General features: G+C 40.7%; 1 protein-coding gene across 1 annotated transcript in view; it reads left to right on the forward strand.

The window, feature by feature from the left end:
* The window catches only part of LOC137503061 (zinc finger protein OZF-like), a 76,773-nt gene that overhangs the window by 29,126 nt on the left and 23,222 nt on the right, over window positions 1-24,425 (forward strand). Inside the window, exon 3 of the mRNA XM_068230489.1 lies at window positions 9,550-9,632. Coding sequence (XP_068086590.1) covers window positions 9,550-9,632 — 83 coding nt within the window. The remainder of the gene's footprint in view (window positions 1-9,549; window positions 9,633-24,425) is intronic.

Raw genomic sequence — 24,425 nt, forward strand, 5'->3', positions numbered from 1 at the left:
CCCCTTGTTCTTTGTCTTGCAGGATTCTTGTAACAATGGGCTTCCTCACATACATACACATGCACACACGTCACACACACACCGAAACTAAAACGGCACATTAATATGTGCTCCAACCATGCCTATTTAAATGTCAGTTGACACTTAACTTGCTGGTTCAGATTATTTATGCATACCTCATGTGTTATGGAATGAATATTCTAGTGGTTATGTTTTGCAGAAGACGAAATAAAGTGTTACCTTTGTAAGATGTCACGGCTAATAAACATCGCTTGGCGTAGAATATCTTATATAATTCTAGTGGGAACACAATTAATTGAAGTGAGATATATAACGGTTCAACCTTTTAAATACAAGTTGAATTAGAAATGTAATGTTAAAATCCTAGTTGATTACAAGCGGTAATGGTTTCGACCATTGTTCCGGGTCATTATCAGCCAATCACTTATAATATAAAAAAGCAATGCACAGGAAAACAATAGTTTCATTGTTGTGGATCATGAAGCACTATAACACGTTAGGAATTAGCACTGTGTGTTGAATGTTCCCAAAAACCTGAAGAATTCGAGGATCAATCACACAAATGAAGCCAGACGCAAGTTCTTGGAGAGCCGAAAAAACGTATGTGTTAACCGGCACTGTGCCTCTGGATGATTGTGAAATTCGATGACAATATAAATGGTTCAAGGAGCAAGCCTGCAAACGCTGCTAGACGTGAAATCGTACAATACTGTTTAATATACACTGACTGAGCGAATGTCATGGGATAGCGGAGCACTGATGCGCAGGTGCGTTGCCTGCGCACCACACGCCCCCTGTGCCAGCGGCAGTTGTATAGAAGACCTTGTGAGCAGTGACTGTGCATGTGACAGGTGTAACATGGAACGTCGTTGTGAGCTGACACCATTCGAACGGTATATGGTGGTCGGTGCCCGACGGATGGGAAGTGCGATTTCGGAAGTGGTGCGGGAATTCGGCTTCAAACGATCAACCATGTCCAGGGTGTATCGTGAATGGTTGAATGCATGTATCACCGTCCACAACTGACGAACGACCGTCCGTCCAGCCACCCTCGATAACCGTGACCGGCGACATCTGAGACAGATTGTCAGTACTGACAGACATACAACCAAACAACAAATCACGGCTCAATTCAAACAGGCCGTTCTGGACACATATCCCTTTGGACGATCCATAGGAGCATGGGTCCTATGGGGTATGGGAGCCGGCACCGCACTCGGGTGCCACTGTTAACCCAACGTCATCGGGCACAACGACGCACATTTGTCGCTTGTCACCACGGATGGAGACTGGGACAATGGCATGACGTGATATTGTCGGACGAATCACGATTTCAACTGCATCATGCCGATGGGAGGCACCGTGTATGGCGCAGACCACATGAAGCGATGGATCCCGCCTGACTCGAATATGTGGTCCAGGGCGCTGGTGTTATGGTCTGAAGTATATTTTCCTGGTATGGAATGGGCCCCCTAATTGTTCTGGAAGGGACTTTGAATGGTACGTGGTATGTTGAGCTGCTCGGAGACTATCTCCAGCCATTTTTGGCCTTCCAGCGCCCAAACGGTTCTGCGGTGTTTCAAGATGATAACGCGCCACCACATCGCTCCCACGTCGCCCGGGAATGGTTCCAGGAACATGCAGCGGAGGTCCAACGACTGCCATGGCCACCCAGGAGCCCCGATATGAACCCTATCGAGCATATCTGGGATGTCCTGGAATGCAGGCTCCGTGCCATGGATTCTCCACCCACGAACAGACCAACATTGGCGGCTGCTCTGCAAACGATTTGGTGCCAACTGCGTCCAGAGGACTACCAGGGACTTGTCGACTCAATTTCACGGCGTCTCACTGCAGTTCGCGGGGCCAGACGAGGCCCCACACACTATTAGGTGACTATCCCATGACATTTGCTAAGTCATTGTATTTGACGATAAAAATATATATTAATGTTTATAGAATCTTGTCAGATTCTTGAAGTTTGGAGAAGGAGAACTGTTGATATAAGAAACAATTGTCAAAAGAAGAAAAAGCGCAATATTAGAACAGTTGAGAGACACATTTACACAGCGTGTGATTTCTTTGAAGTTAAGAGCTCAGGTAGTTCTTGAGGTGGCGTAAGGTTTAAATTTAAATGTTGTAATGATCTGAACCGTAAGTGATATTATAATACGCAGTTCAATGCGGGAAAGAGAAAGGAAAACAAAGATGTTAATAGAAGATAAATAGGTGTGGATCGGAATATAAATAATGACTAAAGCAGGTGAGGTTGAATTAGATGAGAGGTGATTAATAGAGCGGGAAGTGGAATGAAGAAAGAAGAAAGGAAAGGATGTGATAGAGAAATAAAGTTGGTCACGTGGATGGGTTGTTCGAGATAGAAAACGTGGCTAGGAACTGTGTAAGGCACGGAAAATCAAATTTGAGTTTAGAAATTTAGCATATTTTAAAATGAAAGTGACGAAGTCTAATAGAATATTGTGTTATTCAGAAATGTGTTTAAATTGAAATTCGCGTTGAAGTATTTGTCAAGGTGAATGAAATAATTTTCAGTTGTCTTAATAATTTTAAGTATTTCCATGTCCTGTTCAATTTTGATGAAATTATGTTTAGAGTCTTGTATGTGTTGTCGTATTGCAGAGAATCTGTTACATTTCATGGTGTTGTCTGCATCATGCACTCCACAACAACTGTCTACCCTTATCTTCCCTGAAACACGGTAGCAGCTCGTCAGTTTGAATTGCGCACCCGGAAGGAACACTTTAACCCAATTTTCTCAAAATGAATAATTTTCCCTGTCAGCCTGATTGAACCATTGTTCTTAGCATACACGAAGAGCATCCTTGACTTTTTGTCGGTATAGTTCTGATAAACACTGCACACCACTGAACTCAAACGAATAAAAAAGAACAGTTTTCCAGCTGACCAAAATTGACACAAGTATTAAGCACTCTGTGTGCATTAGAGGCAAAGATGACCAGTGATTACAGGACAAACAAGAAATCCTCAAACATTGGCTACAACATTTGTAGATATTTCCTGCATTAAATTCCATCATAGCGGGCGAGTTGGCCATGCAGTTTGGAGCGAGCAGCTGTGAGCTCGCATCCGGAAGATAGTGGGTTCGAACCCCACTGTTGGCAGCCCTGAAGATGGTTTTCCGTGGTTTCTCATTTTCACACCAGGCAATTAAGGCCATGGCCACTTTTTCCCGATCCTAGGCCTTTCCTATCCCATCGTCGCCATAAGACCTATCTGTATCGGTGCGACGTAAAGCCACTGGCAAAAAAATTCCATCACCCTATTCCAGATGGTGAGTCCCATCTTATGCATCCCATCAAAGGAAGTCGACAGTGCCACTAGGAGTATGAAGAACCAAAAAGTGCCAGGACTAGATGACCTTCCAGCAAACCTCTGGAAGTTGTAGCAATTTAAAGAACACATTATCAACAGGCTGACAAGCCTGTTCAGTGCCAGAGTTGACCCTGGCTCTGTTCCCAGTCATTGGGCTACAAACATCCTTGTGCCTATTTTAAGTAAAATGACCATCCAACAGATGTGCAAATTACCGTCAAATTTGCCCCCAATTGTACATGAGGAGACCTTTGGGAGTATCCTTCATCATTGATTGGGTGAAATCGTCTGCATTATAGCTAAACAGTGCATCTTCATTAAGGGTGCTGGAATAATTCATCCAATTTTCACTGCCAGAATGCTAATTGAAAAGCACTGAGAGCATCATCAGGCAGTGTACATTGCCTTCCTTGATCTCGGAATGACTTTTGATCGGGTTCCAAACCATGTGATCTGGTCTTCACTCGTGACCATGGTGTACCAGAAATGCTTATAATTTGGATCAAGATGCTATACACGAACACCAGAGGTTGTGTGTGTTGTTTTGCCATTGTCTCAGAGAGCTTCTCACTGGAAGTTGGTGTGCACACCAATGTACCACTCTGACTCATTGCCCTTTGTCCGCAGCATGGACACCACCGCATGGCACCTACAAAGGAGTGTTTCTAAGACTCCCTTATATCAAGATGATATTGCACTTGCTGATAGACCCAGAATGGGACTGCAGCATCAAGGTGAAGATCGGTATACCTGTTTCTTACAATACCATTTATGAATGAAAAAAAATACGAGTGAATACCTGGAGTCATCCAAACCATCTAATGGCTCCATCCAAGTTGATTCAGGTATCTGTTCTTACCTACAGGCTGATATTGTGGTAGTTGTTGATGTGCGAATTATGATTAAGGCAGCATGGATGAGATATAATAATTAATTTCGTGTGGCTATTTCTAGCCGAGTGCAGCCCTTGTAAGGCAGACTCTTCGATGAGGGTGGGCGGCATCTGCCATGTGTAGGTAACTGCGTGGTGGAGGATAGTGTAATGTGTGGTGTGTGAGTTGCAGGGATGTTGGGGACAGCACAAACACCCAGCCCCCGGGCCATTGGAATTAACCAATTAAGGTTAAAATCCCCGACAAGACCAGGAATCGAACTCGGGACCCTCTGGACCGAAGGCCAGTATGCTGACTATTCAGCCAACGAGTCGGACAGCATGGATGAGATGAAGGGAAGTCACACTCTGTGACTGAATGATGTCACTACATCTGAAGTCCAGAATATACTGCATGGTACTACATCTTGTTTCTGTGTATGTGTTGAATATTGACTGAGAAGGGTATGGAGTAGCAATTATACAACATGGGAATGTGTATACTCCGCTCGTCCATGGGGATTGCAGTCCTGTATTATGTGAAAAAGACGCCGTTCACCAGCAAGTGGGCATCGCACCCGTCACTCGTGAGGCATATGATATGTCATCAATGGTACGGTTACATCCTTTTGCAGAGGCTGTCACATTTGACCCAATCGTTTGAAATTACTTTGCAATGTCCACATGGATCTACAATATAAAACAGACATTGGAAATAAGATACAAAAATTTAAATCTAGAAATTCTCCTGGGATTGGTAAAATTTCTGGGAGTATACGAAAGTCAGTTCGTTTTGATATAGAACCAAATCTGTAGTTCTTAATTGATTTGTGTGTGTATGAAGCAGCTATACTGGATGAATGAAGAATTAGTGGGGTTGCATCCTGTTTATAAAGAAAATGTGATCAACTTATAAGCCAGTAATTACAAACTAGTCATCTTGACTGGTGTTGCATGCAAGTTCTCGGAATGCATTCTGTCTGATTGTACACATTTACGAAATTAACAACTGGTTTGATAGAAAGTAGTTCAGGTTTAGGAAACATCATTCCACTGAAGCTCACCCTGTATATTCCAGCAAGATATAGCAGGTATATTAGATTCAGGAGGTCAAATGTATCACGATTGACATATCTAAGGCTTTCAATAGGATAGACCTTGGAAGACTATTGACAAAAATTAATGCAGTTGGGCTAGATAAAATAGTGACTAAATGGGTGGCTATAAGGACGTGGCTAAATTATTAAAGTAAACAGTAAGAAATCGAGAATTTAACACATAAGATGTTACCAATATTTAAGTCTATGACTTTAGTACTTGGCATGCATCCCCTTAGCTTTAATAAGTCACTTGATTTGACAGGGGATACCCTGAATCAGTATTTTACACTGACACTTGAAATCGTCATCATGAAACCAGATTTGGAAGAGCTTCTCAATCAAGACAATTTTGTTGTTATATTATTTTTAGGATTTTTTCATTGCTGTTGCCCTAAAATTTTCTGTGGCATTCATATCTGGACTGTTTCTGGGCCAGTCAAGTACTTCTACATTGTTTTTCTTTAAAAATTCCATTACTTTTCTTTCACTTAGTCAAACCACTCTTGTACCTGAGGTAGCAGATGGGTTCTTAATACTATACTGTTCACATCTCATAATTCCTTTGACAATATATAATCGTCCACAGCCATACTAAGAAAACACACTCCAGACTATAACTGAAGGTGGATGCTTCACTCTCCGCTTCACACAATCTGACATACTGACATTTCTTCTGATATATTGGCTTGCCTTTTCCTTGACAGTAAATATCGATTAGTCACTAAAGTAAACCTGAAATAAATAAAACAAATAAACCTAGCATTAAATGCAGTAATCTACACAGTTCCAAAGAGAAACTTCATACATTTAATGTACTGTATGGTTACATCAGTTATATTGGGTTAAAATGCAATAATGAATGATTATTTGGGAATTACAGTTATTGTCATGGACTTGCCTTTTTCAGGCATCAGATGGTCAATTCTCAAGGGTCTTGGCCCACTGGAACCTCTTTGGAGCCATAGCAGGGTAATCTTTGCTCTTCTTCAAGGTCTTCTTGCTTTCACTCCAGCATTAAACAGCTCTCATCTCACAGTCCTGACTGATCCAAATGACCCATACTCTTCCAATTTCTGAAGTAAATCTGAACAAGTAGCCTTGCGATTCTTTACTGATGAATTAATCAGTTTTGCGTACTCCTTGGGGTTAGTTTCTTTTGCCCACTGTTTGCAACACATTGTTGATATTTTGCCTTCCTCTTGTCTTCACATTTTTAAATTACTGTGATATTTGTTATCTAAAAGCTTTTTCCTGCTCTGAATAATATATCTCAAAATGTAGCTATCTGACATTGCCCTTCTTTCTTGGTGATAGGTCCTTTCGTCTCCCAATAATCTCAAAATTTGACAGTTCTCTAGAACCACTGTATCTCTAGTGATGGATCTAGTAAACGTGCAGACATTATCGCGATTGACAGGAAGAGAAACATCGGCGTTGTTATTGATCCAACAATAAGGTTTGAGAGTAACAGTTCACAGGCCAAAGAAGTTGATTCTGAAAAGAAGAGACACTACGAACCATGTTTTAAGTACTTTGAAGAAATGTATCACATACCTGCCAGTTGCTGGGAAGTGATTGGATTGCTCTTTGGTGCGCGAGGATCTATCACAAAATTTTCAATGAATTTCTTCCTTCGTTTTGCTATTCCCGTTTCATATCTAAAAGATATTTGTTTAGGTGTTTTACGAGATTCTTTGGCAATTGTAAATCATCATTTGTATGGTATGTGTAAAGAAAAATAAAGTTTTCCTCATCAGGGATAGCTGTAGTGCTACAACAAGGAAAATTCAAAATTTTTAAAAAATATATAAGCTCATTTGATCCTAAGATAAATAGTGAGAAAATAGATAATAATTTGATGCTCTTACCATACAGTACCCCTTATTCTAGGGCAGCTATCCCTTTTGGATTCTCTCTCTCTCTAATGCACGTATCTTACAGAATGCACAGTCTTAACAATAGGTCATATTATTTACTTCCATACAGCAACAATATGCAGATATAGATGATAAACAACAGAACATGTGAACTAACATAATGACACAGAACCATCTGAATAATGAAATTACATTGTGATTCTCACAGTAGCTACTATATTAAAAAATACATTATTGAGGACAGGGATATCCCAAGGGGTAACTTTACCACCAAAAATGTTCAAGGTTTAGTCTATAAAGGTTGATAATTTACATAAATGTAGAAGTATACCTTTTTGCCCTAATAATTAGGCTACATCTGGTTATGAATAATGAACATCAATCAGGCTCTTTCTAGTAAATAAGTTTCAGGATTGTGAGTGACTGCAAAAAGATCTTGACAATATTGTAAGATGGACATTGGGCATTGTTATGATGGTAAACGGGGTGAAAAGCCAGGTTGTGTGTTTCACAAATAGAAGGAGTCCTCTCTGGCTTAATTATTGCATTGATGGGGTGAAAGTTCCTCACGGGGATGTCTGTAAGTACCTAGGTATTCATAATAAGGATAGATATCCTTTGTGGTAATGACATAACCAGGATTGAAAATAAAATTTACAGATATCTTAATATGATTATGGGGTTATTTAGGGGTTGTAGAAGGGAGGGCATATAAATCTCCAGCAAGGCCACAATGAGAGTATGAGACCATCACCAGTATTACTTGATTAGAGAACATGAAATAATGTACAGAAACAGCTCCGATTCTTGTGGATGATTTCTGACAAAAGAGTTGTGTTATATAGATGTTGCAAAGCTTTGGCTGGGAAGACTTGGATAAAAGAGACAAGCTGTTTGATTAAGCTGTATATTCTGAGATGTCATTGGAAGGATGTCTTGGAATGACATTAGTTGATGAATAAATTTCAGTCATGTTTTTTAAATGTGGGAAAGGTCACAACATGAAGATAAGTTGGAATTCAAAGGGAAATAATTTGCCAAATGTTTACTTACAGGATGATGATTTAGTGATTGAGATAATTTACCAAGGGAGTTGTTTCATACATGTCCACAATCCTTTTCTACATAAACAACAGACAGCCCTAAATGCTGTTGATTGATTGATTGATTGATTGATTGATTGATTGATTGATTGATTGATTGATTGATTGATTGATTGATTTTTTAAAAATCTTAATGTGATGTACAGAAAGGGCTGATGGATATTTCTATGGATGTGATTTAAGCATTGTCTACTTGTTGGGAAAGTGGTAGGAATAATGTGGGGTTAAATGATATTACAGTGAAGTGTTTCGGGAGAGAAAGTATATTGGAACATGGGAATGAACAAAGAGGTGACAAGTCAAGTCACATATAGAAAGATGGGAACAGGGGAATGTGAATATAAGAGGATTAGGAAAATAGCTAGTCATTGTGGAAATAGGGAACAACAGAAAGAGAAAGAGAAGGAAGGAATGGTATTGGGTAATGATTTGGAGATAGTATTTATTATGATTATTATTATTTATTTTCCCTAAATCGTACATGTACACATACACGGACGTCCCTCCATATGTACATATACTATGTTGAATATTCACAAATATGTAGGCAATTTTAAGTTTTCCTATTTACAAACGTTCCTCCTTCTCTATTGCTACCTTGCCTACTGCTATCCTACAGTGCGTTCTTTTCATGTTCTTATCTCTCTTATCATTTTTCTGAAAAGCAGAGGCAGAAGGGTCTCAGGTTAGGACGCAGCTGGTCATTATGTAAGTTAGGTTCAAAAAAGGGTAAAAAAATACAATAAATAAATGAAATGTAAATTTTTATCTAATGGCAGTTCTATAATATTATTTGAATTAATTCCACATGTATACAAGTTGATTGTTTGTAAATACAGAAGATACTATGAGCAGAATTTTGTAAATAATGCAATTCTTTTAAGGATGAGCTGTGTGTTTTGTAGAAAATAATTAGTGTAAATTGTATAATACTGTGTTTTAGGAAACTGTCTTCTTCTCTGTCCATTTAAGATTTAGCGCTTGATAAAAATGTTTATTTTTTGTGTGTACCATTTGCAACCAAGGTAGGCAACTCTTTTGTATTTAAAATGATTTTGATTTGATTGTCCCTTTCCCTTTTTGTATTTTAAAAATGGGAGATAAGTTATTTGTACTCTTCTTGTGCCACTATGAAATTTATTTCCTCAGCTGTTTCTTGTTTAGGGATATATATTTTTATTCCCTTACTTCTTTATTCTACTTTTGTTCTTTTTTATTTATAGCCATCTGAAGATATTAAGGAGGAAATATTCATAGAAGAACATGCTGATGATCAGCTGTTGCCATACATCAAAGAAGAAACAAAGTACGTACACTACAAATCCTATACAGTACGGAATAGGTTGTGCCTCTTCATGGTTGTATCTTAGAGGTGAAGCTTCCACGGTGTGAAGAATTATTTAGTTTAATTCCCAGGTTGAACCGTGTTGTAGTTTTCTGTACATTGCGTGATGATGATGATGTTGCTTGTTGTTTTAAGGGGCCTAACATCGAAGGTCATCGGCCCCTAAGTGTACATCACGTACAGTTTGCCGACGTTTCGAGTACATTGCAGTATTCTTTGTCAAGGCGAATGAAATACCCCTACTCGATCTGAGGTAATCAGTCTCCCAGGTAGCAATTTACACTACTACAGTGGCCCTGACCTTGGCCTTTTATATCCTAGTCTTTCTGGCTGACGTAAGCCCTGACTATCTCGTGAGCGTTCTGGAAGGTATGTGTCAGAGCCAGGTAGTGGGGGCTTGCCCGCGCTGTAATGTAATGGAGTTTCCGCCCGTGTGTTTATGTTGTGGTCTGTATGTCTTAAACTGAGATTGATAGGCATCCAAGTATTACTGATTTTATATCCTTCTTCTAAATTTATGTTGTTCGGATGTTTGTTGATTTCGATTGCCTTGCGGATTTTCCGCTCCAGATTCCAAGGGGTAGCTGCTAGGATCTTGGTCTTATCAAATGATATTCCGTGCCTTGTTTCCTAGGAATGCTTGGCTACTGCTGAAATATCTGTGTTTTGGTTCTTGGTGTGACGGATATGATGTTTTTTTAAGACTCATCATATGTTATTGTGTGAGTAGCCGTTTTTCTTGAGGGTTCTCGTGAGGTGTTCTTTCTCTTCCTCGTGGTGCTCTGCGTCTGATATCGCTATGGTCCTATTTACAGGTGAAGTTAGGACAGTCTGCTTTTCTGGTGGGTGATAATGAGTTGAGGCATGTAGGTACCTGTCTGTGTGTGTGGTTTTCTGAATACTGCATGATTCAGAGTTCCATTGGAGTTGGGCTTCACTAGGACATCCAGGAATGGTAGTTTTCCACTTACTTCGATTTCCATGGTGAACTGAATATTTGCGTGAATAGAGTTGAGATGGTCGAGAAATAGCTGTAGGTTATTGCTCCCGTGAGGCTAGTTTACAAATGTGTCATCCACAAAACGGAGAAAATATTTCGATTTCAGTGTAGGTGTGGCTAAGGCTTTCTGTTCGAAGTGTTCCATATACATGTTTCCTATTATTGGAGAGAGGGGCGACCCCATCACGGCCTTTCTGTCTGTTCGTAGAACTCCCCGTTGATATAGAAATAACTGGCATTTAGACATTCTTTAGCTAGTGTTGACAGGTCTTCTGGAAGTTTCTGGTCTAGTAGGGGAAGTACTTCTGTTAGTGGCACCTTGGTGAAAAATGACGTGACGTCAAAACTTACTAATAAGTCCGTACTTTCAATTGGTTGGTCCTTAAGGAGCTGGATAAATGTCGGGAGTCCTTCACATAGGTTTCAGTGTATCCTGTATGTGGCTGAAGCAGTCCGGCTAGGTAACGGGCGATATCGTGCATTGGAGATCCTATAGCGCTCACGATAGGTCGCAGAGGTATGCCTTCTTTATGGATTTTCGGAAGGGCATACAATTTAGGAGGTATCAGGTCCGACGATAACAGCTTCTTCTGTATTTCGGCTGGGATACTGGAATTTTTTACTAGTATGTGGAGTTTGTTCTTAATGCGGTTGGTAGGGTTTCTTATTTTTCTGTACGTAGAATCGGTGAGTAATTGTTCTTTTTTCCAAGTGTAGTCGGTGCGTGTCATTATTACCATAGCGTTGCCTTTATGTGCGGGTAGGATGATTGTATCCGTATTTTGACGTAGTTCTTTTTGGGCATGAATTTCTTCTTTGATCAAAGTGGATGACGGCGGCTTTGCAGTTCTCAGTAGACATGATATACCCTGTCTGATCTCCTCTGCAGATTTGGTAGGAAGATGTCGGATTGCAATTTCAACTTTGCTAATTATTTCTTCCATCGGTATACTATTCGGAGCTACTGCATAGTTGAGTCCTTTTTCCAAGACCGAGGTATTAGGTTCACTGAGTGGCTTGTCTGTGAGGTTAACTATTACATTCTTCTGCAGTGGAGGAGGTGGTTTCTGCTTCAGTAGGAGGAGGTTGAATTTCTTGTTTTGTTTGGCAGTGGCTAGTTCCAGTGTACACTGGGATTGTGTGTTGCTAATACTGTCTAACGTGGTCCAGTCATTGAGAGACAAAGTGCTGGCAAGTTGCAGGTGGAGATGAAATAATTTATTGTTGAGGTGGTCCAGAGTCTGTCTGGTGTCACTGATCCGTTCTCTGAGGAGTTTTATGCTGGTTTTGTGAAGCATACGGTCTGTCCGTCGGTTCTTGGTATGATATTTCAGTCTCACACATGCTGGTAGAATGCTGTTGTCCCTGCAGCATTTCAGAAAGGCGAGTCGAGCCAGGTAGTTACTCATTTTCTTTCGAAGGTTGTCGAACTGCCTATTAACTTTGAGAATATCCTCCCCGTATCTTAGAGATGAAGCTTCCACGGTGTGAAGAATTATTTAGTTTAATTTGCAGGTTGAACCGTGTTGCAGTTTTCTGTACATCACGTACTGTTTGCCGACATTTCGAATACATTGCGGTGTTCTTTGTCAAGACGACTGAAATACCCCTACTCGATCCGAGGCAATCAGTCTCCCAGGCAGCAATGTACACTACTAGAGTGGCCCTGACCTTGGCCATTTATATTCTAGTCTTTCTGGCTGACGTATGCCCTGGCTGTCTCGTGAGCGTTCTGGAAGGTATGTGTCAGAGCCAGGTAGTGGGGGCTTGCCCGCGTTGTTATGTAAAGCGGGTTCAGCCTGTGGTTTATGTTGGGGTCTGTATGTCTTAAACTATGAATGATAGGCATCCAAGAATTACTGATTCTATATCCTCCTTCTAAATTTATGTTGTTCGGATGTTTCTTGATTTTGATAGCCTCACGGATTTTCCTTTCCAGATTCCAAGGGATAGCTGCTAGGATCTTGGCCTTATCAAATGATATTCTGTGCCTTGTATCCTAGGAATGCTTGGCATAGGGGCCGATGACCTCGATGTTAGGCCCATTTAAATAACAAGCATCATCATCAAGCAGCAGGAATGCTTGGCTACCGCTGAAATATCTGTGTTTTGGTTGTTGGTGTGACGGATATGTTCTTTTAGGCGGGTGGAGATCAGACCTTTTGTTTCACCAACATAACAAGCTCCGCAGCTACATTTAATGTGATACTCCAGGAACCTGTAATTATATTGTGTCTTTTACTGGTGGTAGATAACGGGCTAGCTTCCCGTGAGGTTTATAGATGGTTTTTATGCTGTATTTGTCCAGTATCTTCCCGATCCTGTCTGTAGTATTTTTAATGTATATCAGTATTGCTGTTTTCGGGCGGGTCAGTTCTCCTTTCCCGTTGTTTTCTCCTACGGCGACCTTTTCTTTGTTCTCTTCTGATTTTTTAAAGACTCGTCGGATGTTGTTGAGGGAAGAGCCGTTTTTCTTGAGGGTTCTCGTGAGGTGTTCTTTCTCTTCCTCGAGGTGCTCTGCGTCTGATATCGCTATGGCCCTGTACCAGTGATGTTAGGACAGCCTGCTTTTGTGATGGGTGATGATGAGACAAGGCGTGTAGGTACCTGTCTATGTGTGTGGTTTTCCTGTATACTGCATGACTCAGAGTCCCATTGGAGTTGCGCTTTACTAGGACATCCAGGAACGCTAGTTTTCTGTCTACTTCAGTTTCCATGGTGAACTGAATATTTGCGTGAATAGAGTGGAGATGGTCGAGAAATAGCTGTAGGTTATTGCTCCCGTGAGGCCAGATTACGAATGTGCCGTCCACAAAATGGAGAAAACATTTCGGTTTCAGGGTAGATGTGGCTAAGGCTTTCTGTTTGAAGTGTTCCATGTACATGTTTGCTATTACTGGAGAGATGGCGACCCCATCGCGGCCCCTTCTGTCTGTTCGTAGAACTCCCCGTTGAAATAGAAATAAGTGGCGTTCAGGCATTCCTTAGCTAGTGTTGACAGGTCTTCTGGAAGTTTCTGGTCTAGTAGCGGAAATACTTCCGTTAGCGGCACCTTGGTGAAAGGTGACGTGACGTCAAAACTTACTAATAAGTCCGTACTTTCAATTGATTGGTCCTTAAGGAGCTGGATGAAATGTCGGGAGTCTTTCATGTAGGGTTCAGTGTGTCCTATGTGTGGCTGAAGCAGTCCGGCTAGGTAATGGGCTATATCGTGCATCGGAGATATATTGTCATGCATTCTCTCTTCTTTTTGTTGAGGCGCAGTATATATTGTGCTAGTCAATTGTTCCAGTCTTCTGTTTGATGCTGGAGATCCAGCTTATTCTTTTCAGCCAGAATGGCATCATTTTCAAGAGAAGTATCCATGGCATTGGACTGTGAGGAGATAGGGATCTGCGCTCAGATGGCCTTCACTTAAACAGCAGTGGTACGTATAAGTTAGGAAATTTGTTTGGAAGGGTAATAGGGAGGTACATTCAGGGAAACAGGGTGGCCTAGCGAGTGGTGATAAGGGAACACGGAACTGGAAATCAAGTAGGGATGACATAAAATTGTCAGTGTTGAACTGTAGAAGTATTGTAAAGAAAGGAATAGAATTAAGTAATTTAATAGATATATATTTACCAGATATTGTAACAGGAGTTGAATCACGGCTGAGAAATAATATAATGGATGCAGAAATTTTCTCACGGCACTGGAGTGTGTATCATAGAGATAGGATAGGAATGGTGGGAAGGGGAGTGTTCATTCTGGTGAAAGAAGAATTTGTAAGCTACGAAAAAGTTAAAGAGGAGACACATGAAATTGTAGGTGTAAGGCTCATTTCTAAAGATAATCGGCAACTTGATATATTTGGAGTGTACAGATTGGGAAAGGGTAGCAATGACGCGGATTTGGAATTATTTGATAGGATAGTCAGCTATGTGGGAAATGACATGGAGAGAAATGTGATTGTAGCAGGAGATCTGAATTTGCCAGATGTCAATTAGGAAGGAAATGCGAATGACAGGAAGCATGACCAACAAATGGCAAGTAAGTTAATATGGGAAGGACAGCTGACTCAGCAAGTGATGGTACCAACCAGAGGGAAAAATATCTTGGATGTGGTGCTGATAAAATCAGATGAGCTCCATAGGGACACTGAAGTAATAGATGCTATTAGTGACCATGAAGCTGTTTTTGTGGTAGTTAAAAATAAATGTGATAGAAAGGAAGGTCTTAAAAGTAGGACTGTTAGGCAGTACCATATGGCTGAGAAAGCAGGCATGAGGCAGTTTCTAAAAAGTAACTATGATCGGTGGAAAATGGTAAATAATAATGTAAACAGACTCTGGGATGGGTTTAAAGAAATAGTTGAGGAATGCGAAAACAGGTTTGTACCTTTTAGGGTGGTAAAGAATGGTAAAGACCCACCTTATTACAATAGAGAAATAAAGAGACTAAGAAGGATGTGCAGACTGGAAAGAAATAGATTTAGAAATGGCTGTGGAAGTAAGGAGAAATTTATGGAAATTACTAGAAAATTGAAACTAGCAAGACGGCTGCTAAGGATAACATGATGGCAAGCATAATTGGCAGTCATACAAATTTTAGTGAAAAATGGAAGGGTATGTATAGGTAGTTTTAAAGGCAGAAACAGGTTCCAAGAAGGACATTCCAGGAATAATTAATGAATAAGGGGAGTGTGTATGTGAGGATCTTCAAAAGGCAGAAGTATTCAGTCAGCAGTATGTAAAGATTGTTGGTTACTAGGAAAATGTCGAGATAGAGGAGGAGACTATGGCCAAAGAAATAATAAAATTTACATATGATAACGATGACATTTACAATAAGATACGAAAGTTGAAAACTAGAAAAGCAGCTGGAATTGATAAGATTTCTGGGGATCTACTAAAGACAATGGGTTGGAATATAGTACCATATCTGAAATACTTATTTGATTATTGTTTGGTCGGAGGAGCTATACCAGGTGAATGGAGAGTTGCTATTGTAGCCCCTGTGTATAAAGGAAAGGGTGATAGACATAAAGCTGAAAATTACAGGCCAGTAAGTTTGACATGCATTGTATGTAAGCTTTGGGAAGGCATTCTTTCTGATTATATTAGACATGTTTGTGAAATTAATAACTGGTTCGATAGAAGGCAGTTCAGTTTTTGGAAAGGTTATTCCACTGAAGCTCAACTTGTAGGATTCCAGCAAGATATAGCAGATATCTTGGATTCAGGAGGTCAAATGGACTGTATCGCGATTGACCTGTCTAAAGCATTTGATAGGGTGGATCATGGGAGACTACTGGCAAAAATGAGTGCAATTGGACTAGACAAAACAGGGACTGAATAGGTTGCTATATTTCTAGAAAATAGATCTCAGAGAATTAGAGTATGTGAAGCTTTATCTAACCCTGTAATAATTAAGAGGGGAATTCCTCAAGGCAGTATTATCAGACCTTTATGTTTTCTTATATATATAAATGATATGAGTAAAGGAGTGGAATCGGAGGTAAGGCTTTTTGCGGGTGATGTTATTCTCTATAGAGTGTAAGTAAGTTACAAGATTGTGAGCAACTGCAACGTAACCTTGAAAATGTTGTGAGATGGACAGCAGGCAATGGTATGTTGATAAACGGGGTTAAAAGTCAGGTTGTGAGTTTCACAAATAGGAAAAGTCCCCTCAGTTTTAATTACTGCATTGATGGGGTGAAAGTTCCTTTTGGGGATCATTGTAAGTATCTAGGTGTTAATATAAAGAAAGATCTTCACTGGGGTATTCACATAAATGGGATTGTAAATAAAGGGTACCGATCTCTGCACATGGTTATGAGGGTGTTTAGGGGTTGTAGTAAGGATGTAAAGGAGAGTGCATATAAGTCTCTGGTAAGACCCCAACTGGAGTATGGTTCCAGTGTATGGGACCCTCACCAGGATTACCTGATTCAAGAACTGGAAAAAATCCAAAGAAAAGCAGCTCGATTTGTTCTGGGTGATTTCCGACAAAAGAGTAGCGTTACAAAAATGTTGCAATGTTTGGGTTGGGAAGAATTGAGAGAAAGAAGAATAGCTGCTCGACTAAGTGGTATGTTCCGAGCTGTCAGCGGAGAGATGGCGTGGAATGACATTAGTAGACGAATGGGTTTGAATGGCGTCTATAAAAGTAGGAAAGATCACAATATGAACATAAAGTTGGAATTCAAGAGGACAAACTGGGGCAAATATTCATTTATAGGAAGGGGAGTTAGGGATTGGAATAACTTACCAAGGGAGACGTTCAATAAATTTCCAATTTCTTTGAAATCCTTTAGGAAAAGGCTAGGAAAGCAACAGATAGGGAATCTGCCACCTGGGCAACTGCCCTAAATGCAGATCAGTATTGATTGATTGATTGATTGATTGATTGATTGATTGATTGTGCAGTTCTGATGTAATAGAGTGGACTTCTACAGTTCCGTGGAATTCAGTAGACGCTCCTGCGGCAGCTTGATTACAACTCCTTGGTTCTTTGTATAGCAATTATACTCTCTCAACATGGTGCTCTAGAATGCCAAGTTGTTCTTGTACTGCTGACTGATTAGGTTATGAGGTACCCGATGGAAGGCTTTCTCAGAATCGAGAAAGTCATGACGAATTCTCTTATTCTCTTCACAATGTTTCTCAAGTTACAGCCCTGCAGCATGGATTGCTCCTGTTGTGCCATAATTTTACATGAACCCAGCTTGGCTTGTGGTATGTTTGGCTAAATTGCTAATCCTTTTGTTGAAGATTGATTTGAAATCCGCCATTGCGTGGCTCAGAATTATGATCGGGCGGTAATGAGGATAATCGGCAGGGCTGTCCTTATTTTTGAATGGGAACTCCATCGCCAATCTGTTGGTTTTTGACCTTCTTTGGTGATATGGTTGAAAAGATTGCTCTTGCATTCCCCCACTGAGAAACAAAACTGCCGGAAGATAATTAGGACAGATGCCTTTCCCTAGTTTCAGTTCCTTCAGCATTGCATGGACTTCGGTGGTGTCAGTTTCCTACATTGGACCTTCAACAGCAGAGGTGATTGGGATTGGTAGATATGGAAATTAAATGTTTGAAATTTTTTCCAATTAATGCCCCGCCTGTCGAGTAGCAAATCGTCTGTTTCTTCGTTGATGCCATAGAAACGTTGGACTTCGTCCGTATTGCGATGCCTCGATTTGACCGGCTGTTAAATGTTTCACTAGTTTTCGCGTGTATCAAGTTTCACATATAGACCTGCTTACCGGTTTGCTTTTGTTACAGTAATGACTATCTTCACTTTGCTAGTGGCTGCTTTGTAGGCATTCCAACGAGCAACAAACTCGTCGTACAGCTGCTTCTTCAACCGTACTGCATAATTAACATCGTCATTCCTAAGCCACTTGTCGTAGTTAATCCTTCGTTGTCATTGACCTGACTTAGTTGTTCCAAGAATAGAGCATGCGGCATCTTTCACTTTACTCGGGCTCGCTTGAACTATGGTGATTTGTGGCACAGTAACTTTTGCAACAACGTTGGCCTCCTTCAGGCGCCACCATTTGATCCCATTTAATCCATTTCCTGCGAAGTATTGGACTTTTGGTGACTTCATCTGCAGCTTACAGGTGACAGGTCGATGTTCACGCAGCGGTTTCGTAAGGAACAACTGTTGTCTCTAGGACGTCTTCGAGATTCCTTCATCTCACGAGCAGTGCTCTCCCCAGGACCTAGATGTGTGCTAGTTACATTATTTGAACACATAGTTGAGTCATTGGTTGTTTCGGATTAAAATATAAATACTGTGAAACTGTTTATTTAAATGATAAAAATTCATTGTTGTCAGCACAATTACATTGGAGTTTAAGTGTTTTGCTTCACTATAACATATCGTTGTGCGTGAGCGGCTCTTGGATCAGCGTAGAATCGCTTGCGAGCACTCGTCTCGATTCCGCATGACGTCACAAACTCGCACGGCACTCCACAGCGACGGAATGGCCAAGCACGATGATACACGATTATGAACGAACGGTAGAACACCACAAGTTCAAAATTCTCTGTCTATACTTAAATTAATAACGATTTTAAGAAATTCCATGCAATACAAATGGAAGAAATACATCATATAATATTGGCCCGGATCGTTAGAGACCATTATAAGAACAAGATGGTGATTGTGATATATTAGTAGTGTTCTAAAACACAACATTCTAACTACATTCTCTCAATATAGAAATATATTTATAAATCGATTGGAGAGGATTGTTCCAGCAGCATTATTAAAGTCATGCATCCCAATGTGATGCTTGGTACCGGCATCCTCCCAGTCACCTCCCAGTCAACAGTGTTATACTGATAATATTGTCTTTACGTACCAGTAACTACTTTGGACTGTTTTCGAAGACGCCTATGTGCCGGAATTGTGTGCTGTAGGAGTTCTTTTAGGTGCCAGTAAATCTACCAAGGCTGACATATTAGAGCACATTCAAGTAATACCGGACTGAGCCAGGATCGAACCTGCCAAGTTGGGGTCAAAAGGCCAGCTCCACAACAGTCTGAGCCGCTCGGTCGGGCAACAATATCACTAGCAGCTACACAGAAATTACTGACATTCAGTCCTTCCATACTTAATTTCATGAAGTGGTAACGCGAATACCGCACTAATATTTGAGATTATCGTAAGTTAAGATTTAACCTAGTTTGAGGTTTTGTTCGTTATTTTATTATTGATTTGAAATGTATGTACTTCGCACATATTGGACCATATTTTCTTGGAGTCATTAAGTGTTATTTTAAATACACTTCCTTCATTACATCACGATTTCATTCCCGCTAGTTTCGTTGTTACAAGTAATTTTACGACGGTCAGAGATACCGATGCGTGTTCCCATGGACTCGATTTCGTCGCAGTGTCCATTTCCAGGCATAGATCTCAACTCGAGACAGACTTTCTCGACTCCACTCCATCGCTAGCTTATCACATTTTACCAAATACTTCAATACAATATTTGGTACTAGCAAATGTACCCGTGCTTCGCTACGGTATTCTACAATGTATACGGATATCGAAATAAATTGCTGTACGTGAAGTGAATAAAAAAATTTAATTGCATGTCTCTTGGCGTTTTCCGGAAAAAGTATAGGGAGGTCCTCAGACGTTGTTTCCAATGTGAAGTGCGAGTTGCAGAGTTGTGATGATAACGACAGGTCCTCTTGTCTGCCGCAATTCACTATGCGTAACGTCAGTCACATTTTGATGGGTAAATTTGTTTATAATCGGGGGCACCTATACCTAATGATAAAGAGAATCAGGTAAAAGAGGTTTTTTTAAATGCACGCTCCCTTGCCTTCTGCTAGTCAAATCAAGGAGGGGATTATGCATTACAATGGTACACAGGCGTTGGAGAACTACCCCATTCCTATTGCTAGTTAAAGTTGTTGTGGGGAGTACTGATTGCAACAGCAGACGCCCTCCTGCTGAGAGTCACTATTGATTTGTAAAGTATTAATTACAATGTAAGACACAGCCCTTTCTAGATCGCTACAAATCGACTTAAATTAATAAATTTTGATCGACATATGGAAGTATATGCATGTTCACCTTCATTTAAAGAATAACTGTTGCTAAACGGTGCATTCATATTGAAAAACGGATTGTATAAAAAGACGACTCTGGGCTAATTTACTATCTAAATGGCTGGCCCTATGATATTACCTCGTATCTCATCTATTTAAAGGCAAGATTATTTTAGAAACTTAGAATAGGGTGAAATTTGTGTAAGGTTTTCACACAGTGAATTACTTTTCACATACTTATGCGACAGCTTCAAACATAGAATTTGGCTGGGTGGGCCAATATTCGTGTAGAATTTGATGAGCCCATCTTTCCTATAAGTGACTCAAACCATCAATTATACGTGTACAAAGTGCAAAATTTAGGTAAATCCAGAAATGGAGCCAAATTTAACATAAGGGATGGAGATACGAAAAAAGTCATAGGACCAAAGTTGTAGATCACTCCAAATTGAACAGAGATTGTGCCATCCGTTTTGTGATACGACTTACCGTTTAGCCACCAGATACCTCGAAAGGAAGGTCTGCACCGTCATTAAAATTGCCTCCATATTTCGATATTTTTGGGGGGGGGGGGGGTAAAAATAAATTTTTTAAACATCTCGTAAATTTTCCATCGGTTACAGGCAAAAAGCTATAATTTTGCCAAATTTCTATTTTCTAACTCGTTTGGAAGATTGTCTTGCCATCTTGATATTGGGGGAGGGGGTTACAAGTTAGGACTTTCAGGAAACTTTTAAGCCCATGAAACCTATAGGTTATCGTTCAGGATAAATATCACCGACTGTGTTCTTATGCAGATTTGAAACTCCCAACGTGTTCCTCTCAGATAATTTTGAGAATTTTAGATTTTTCTAGGGATCCTGAAGTCATCAGGTTGTCTGGTACCAAGTTTTAAGTTTCTAGGATACCTATAGTGGTCTCATTAATTCACGTCTGTTTTCATTCTTATGCCTTAATTTATATATGTATAGTACAGTATATATAGATCGAGCCAAACTGACTTATATTTATTAATATGGTGTTGGGAATTGATAGACACTACTCGAGATCATTCTTTGGACTGTGCTATGTTTTATATATTTATTTAATATCATTGTGTCATAAGTGTTATATCTTAGATTTTTAGATTTTTTGATAATAACAATAAATAGAAAAGAAACGAGACTAGTATGTTTACTTGACTGTTCTTCCAATATCACGATATAATTTTGGTGCCGGAAACACGGGAAGAACTACACTCCAGCGCGAATGGGAAATATACTAGAGACTAAATAGGTAATCATTGGTTTACTACACGTTCCGTAAGGAGACTACGGGAAAATTGCTGCCGTGGAAATAAAACCTATCACGCCACGCCATCAACGTACGGTAACATTTCTCAGATGTGTAATTTTGTTCCTGTTAATATCTGAAATACTTCAGGAACTTCCAAATACCGCATAAAGCATAGTACGATAAAAAGGGGGTATAAGTAGTATTTGTAGTGCAAACGCATAGATAGTTTATTGGTTAAACTGGAAGGGTAGCCATATTGTTTATTTACGTCACTTGGAGAAGACGTCACGCACGACTAAGTGACCAGTGCTGCCATCTACTGGCTTTCCTTGAACTACGTCGCAATACATCGGAGTACGATTAATAATAGATCAAGTAACGAAATATATCCCACGCTATTACGAAGTCCCTATCAAATACACTATTTTACTATAGCAAATTCACGTCTAGAAGTCCAGTATGGGAGGCTGTAACGCGAACACACGACTACACCAATCGAAGACGTGCTAGGGAAAGGGCAAACATCACACGTCTCGTGGAGAAAGCACAAGAGTTTACTGAGTCTACCTCTTCCGAGGATTACGAGTACTGTAAAGATAGGTTACAAGAGACTTTGGATAATTTAAGAGCCCTGGACGATGAGGTTCACGACCTCCTGGATGACACCGCGTACGCTGATGACATAAGTACATGTGAGGAATATATAGAGAACGCCAAGCGTGCTATCATTCGCATTTCACATGGGATGGAGAAAAAACTTGAAAGCGCGATGTCGAATATTAGACTCGCGAACACACAGACGGTACCAACACTTGCCTCAGCTGTTCCCTCAACCATGTTAAGACTCTCCCAAATAAGACTAGAAGCCTTCTCAGGTAATATAGAAACATGGGCACGTTTCTGGGAACAGTTCGAACAGTCAATCGATAAGGACACGTCACTCTCTACTATTAATAAACATATATTTCTGAGGGGTTATTTAGAGGGGGGACCGTAGCACTTGATTGAGGGCATCGCAGTGACGGCCGAGACATATGAAGAGACTAAGAAAATTCTTGAAGCTCGCTACGGCGACAAGGCCCACTTGGACTACATAGAATGTATTAAGCCCATCCAGTTTGCCACACCGAACGCACTTAATTCTACGTTTATTGACTGCAATCGCCGCATTCAAGCTCTGCGCGCTCTCGGGGAAGATGTGAACGCCTATGGCCGAGTACTTGCACCGAAGATCCTCCGAGCATTTCCAGACGATATATGCCGTCGCTGGATCATTCACGCAAAGCGAATAGACCTTTCGGAGGGTAACATCCTCAAACTAATGGAGTTTCTCGGTGAGGAAGTTGGCGGAGTGCTTACTGCACAAAAGATTCGTGGTGAATCCTCCATATCATCAAGCTACCCCCCTACGGCGGAAGCTCTTCACGCCCGTGCCGATCCTAAAGGCTTAGCAGGAAAAGAGGTTAAGGGGCCGGAACCATTTTGCGTCTTTTGTGAATCAAGAGGTCACTGGGCTCAGGACTGTAAGAAAATCACAAACGTTACGGAGCGAAAGGAGAGGCTGAAGAGAGCTAACCGGTGCTTCCTGTGCCTCAATCGAGGGCATACGGCGTTCAATTGTCGAAAGAAAGGAAAGGCACAGTGTGGTAAATGCAAGAGATCGCACCATAAATCCCTTTGCGACAACGGAAGGAGTCACAAGACCTCAGTAGATCAGGCCAACACAGCTTCTGTAGGAAAAATAGATATCGCCACACCAGGTTTCACGTTCTTGCAGACAGCCCAAGTAAGAATCACTGGACCTACAGGGATAAGCCGACTTACTCGATGTGTACTAGACAGTGGAAGTCAGGCAACATTTATATTAAGATCACTGATAGACGACCTACAGCTACTAACCACCGACAAAAGAGAACTGACTGTTTGCACATTTGAGTCCCAGACTAACCCATCATGTCAGCGCAGAGTTGTCAGGTTCAGTATGAAAGGAGTTTACTCAAACTTTACGGTTTCCATGAAAGCTTACGAAAGTGCACACTCACTCTCACCTCAACCAGCAGCTCCACAAGACATCAAAACTTGGGCGCACGTACGCAAATTGCAGTTAGCAGACCCTAGGTCTGATTCGAAAGAAAACCTGCCCGTGGAGATCTTAATTGGCAGTGACCAATATTGGAAAATAGTGGAGGACGGTTCACCGATTCGAATATCTGAATCGATCGTTCTGATTCCAACAATTTTTGGATGGATCTTAAATGGAAGCCGATCAGGGACTTGTGTGAATTCTACTGTTGTGAACTTCATTCGACAAGCTATCTCACCTTCGGATGATGAACTAAGAAAATTATGGGATCTAGAGGCAATGTGAATAGTTGCAAATCAAAATCGAGACCTAACTGAGAAAGACTCTGCCATTCTTCAAGAATTCAAGGCAACCTATCGCGTGGAAGGTCGCCGGAGAGTGGTCTGCCTACCAAGAAAGCAGGATGTTCTTCCTTCAAGTAACAAGATAAACGCGGAACTTCGATTTGATATCTTGATCAAAAGACTTCAAAACAATAGCACTCTGAAGGAGGTGTACTGCAACCAAATGCTGGATCATATCATGAAAGGACAAATAGAAGTCACACCTACTGGAGATCCAAAGAACACCACGTTTTATCTCCCGCACCAAGCTGTAAAGAAGGAGAAACTGGAAAAAAACAAAATGGAGAATAGTTTTCGACGCATCTTCTCACGTAACCAACTCACCGTCTCTCAACGATGCTTTAGAGGCAGGTCCAAATCTGTTACCGGAGACACTGGCTATTCTACTACGATTCAGGCTACATCCCATGGCCATCATTACTGATATTACACAGGCATTTCTTCAGCTGATCTTGCACGAGGATGACAGGGACTTGACCAGATTCTTGTGGTACAGGG

Source organism: Anabrus simplex, chromosome X, assembly GCF_040414725.1.
Source record: "Anabrus simplex isolate iqAnaSimp1 chromosome X, ASM4041472v1, whole genome shotgun sequence".
In the NCBI taxonomy this organism is placed as follows: Eukaryota; Metazoa; Arthropoda; class Insecta; order Orthoptera; family Tettigoniidae; genus Anabrus; species Anabrus simplex.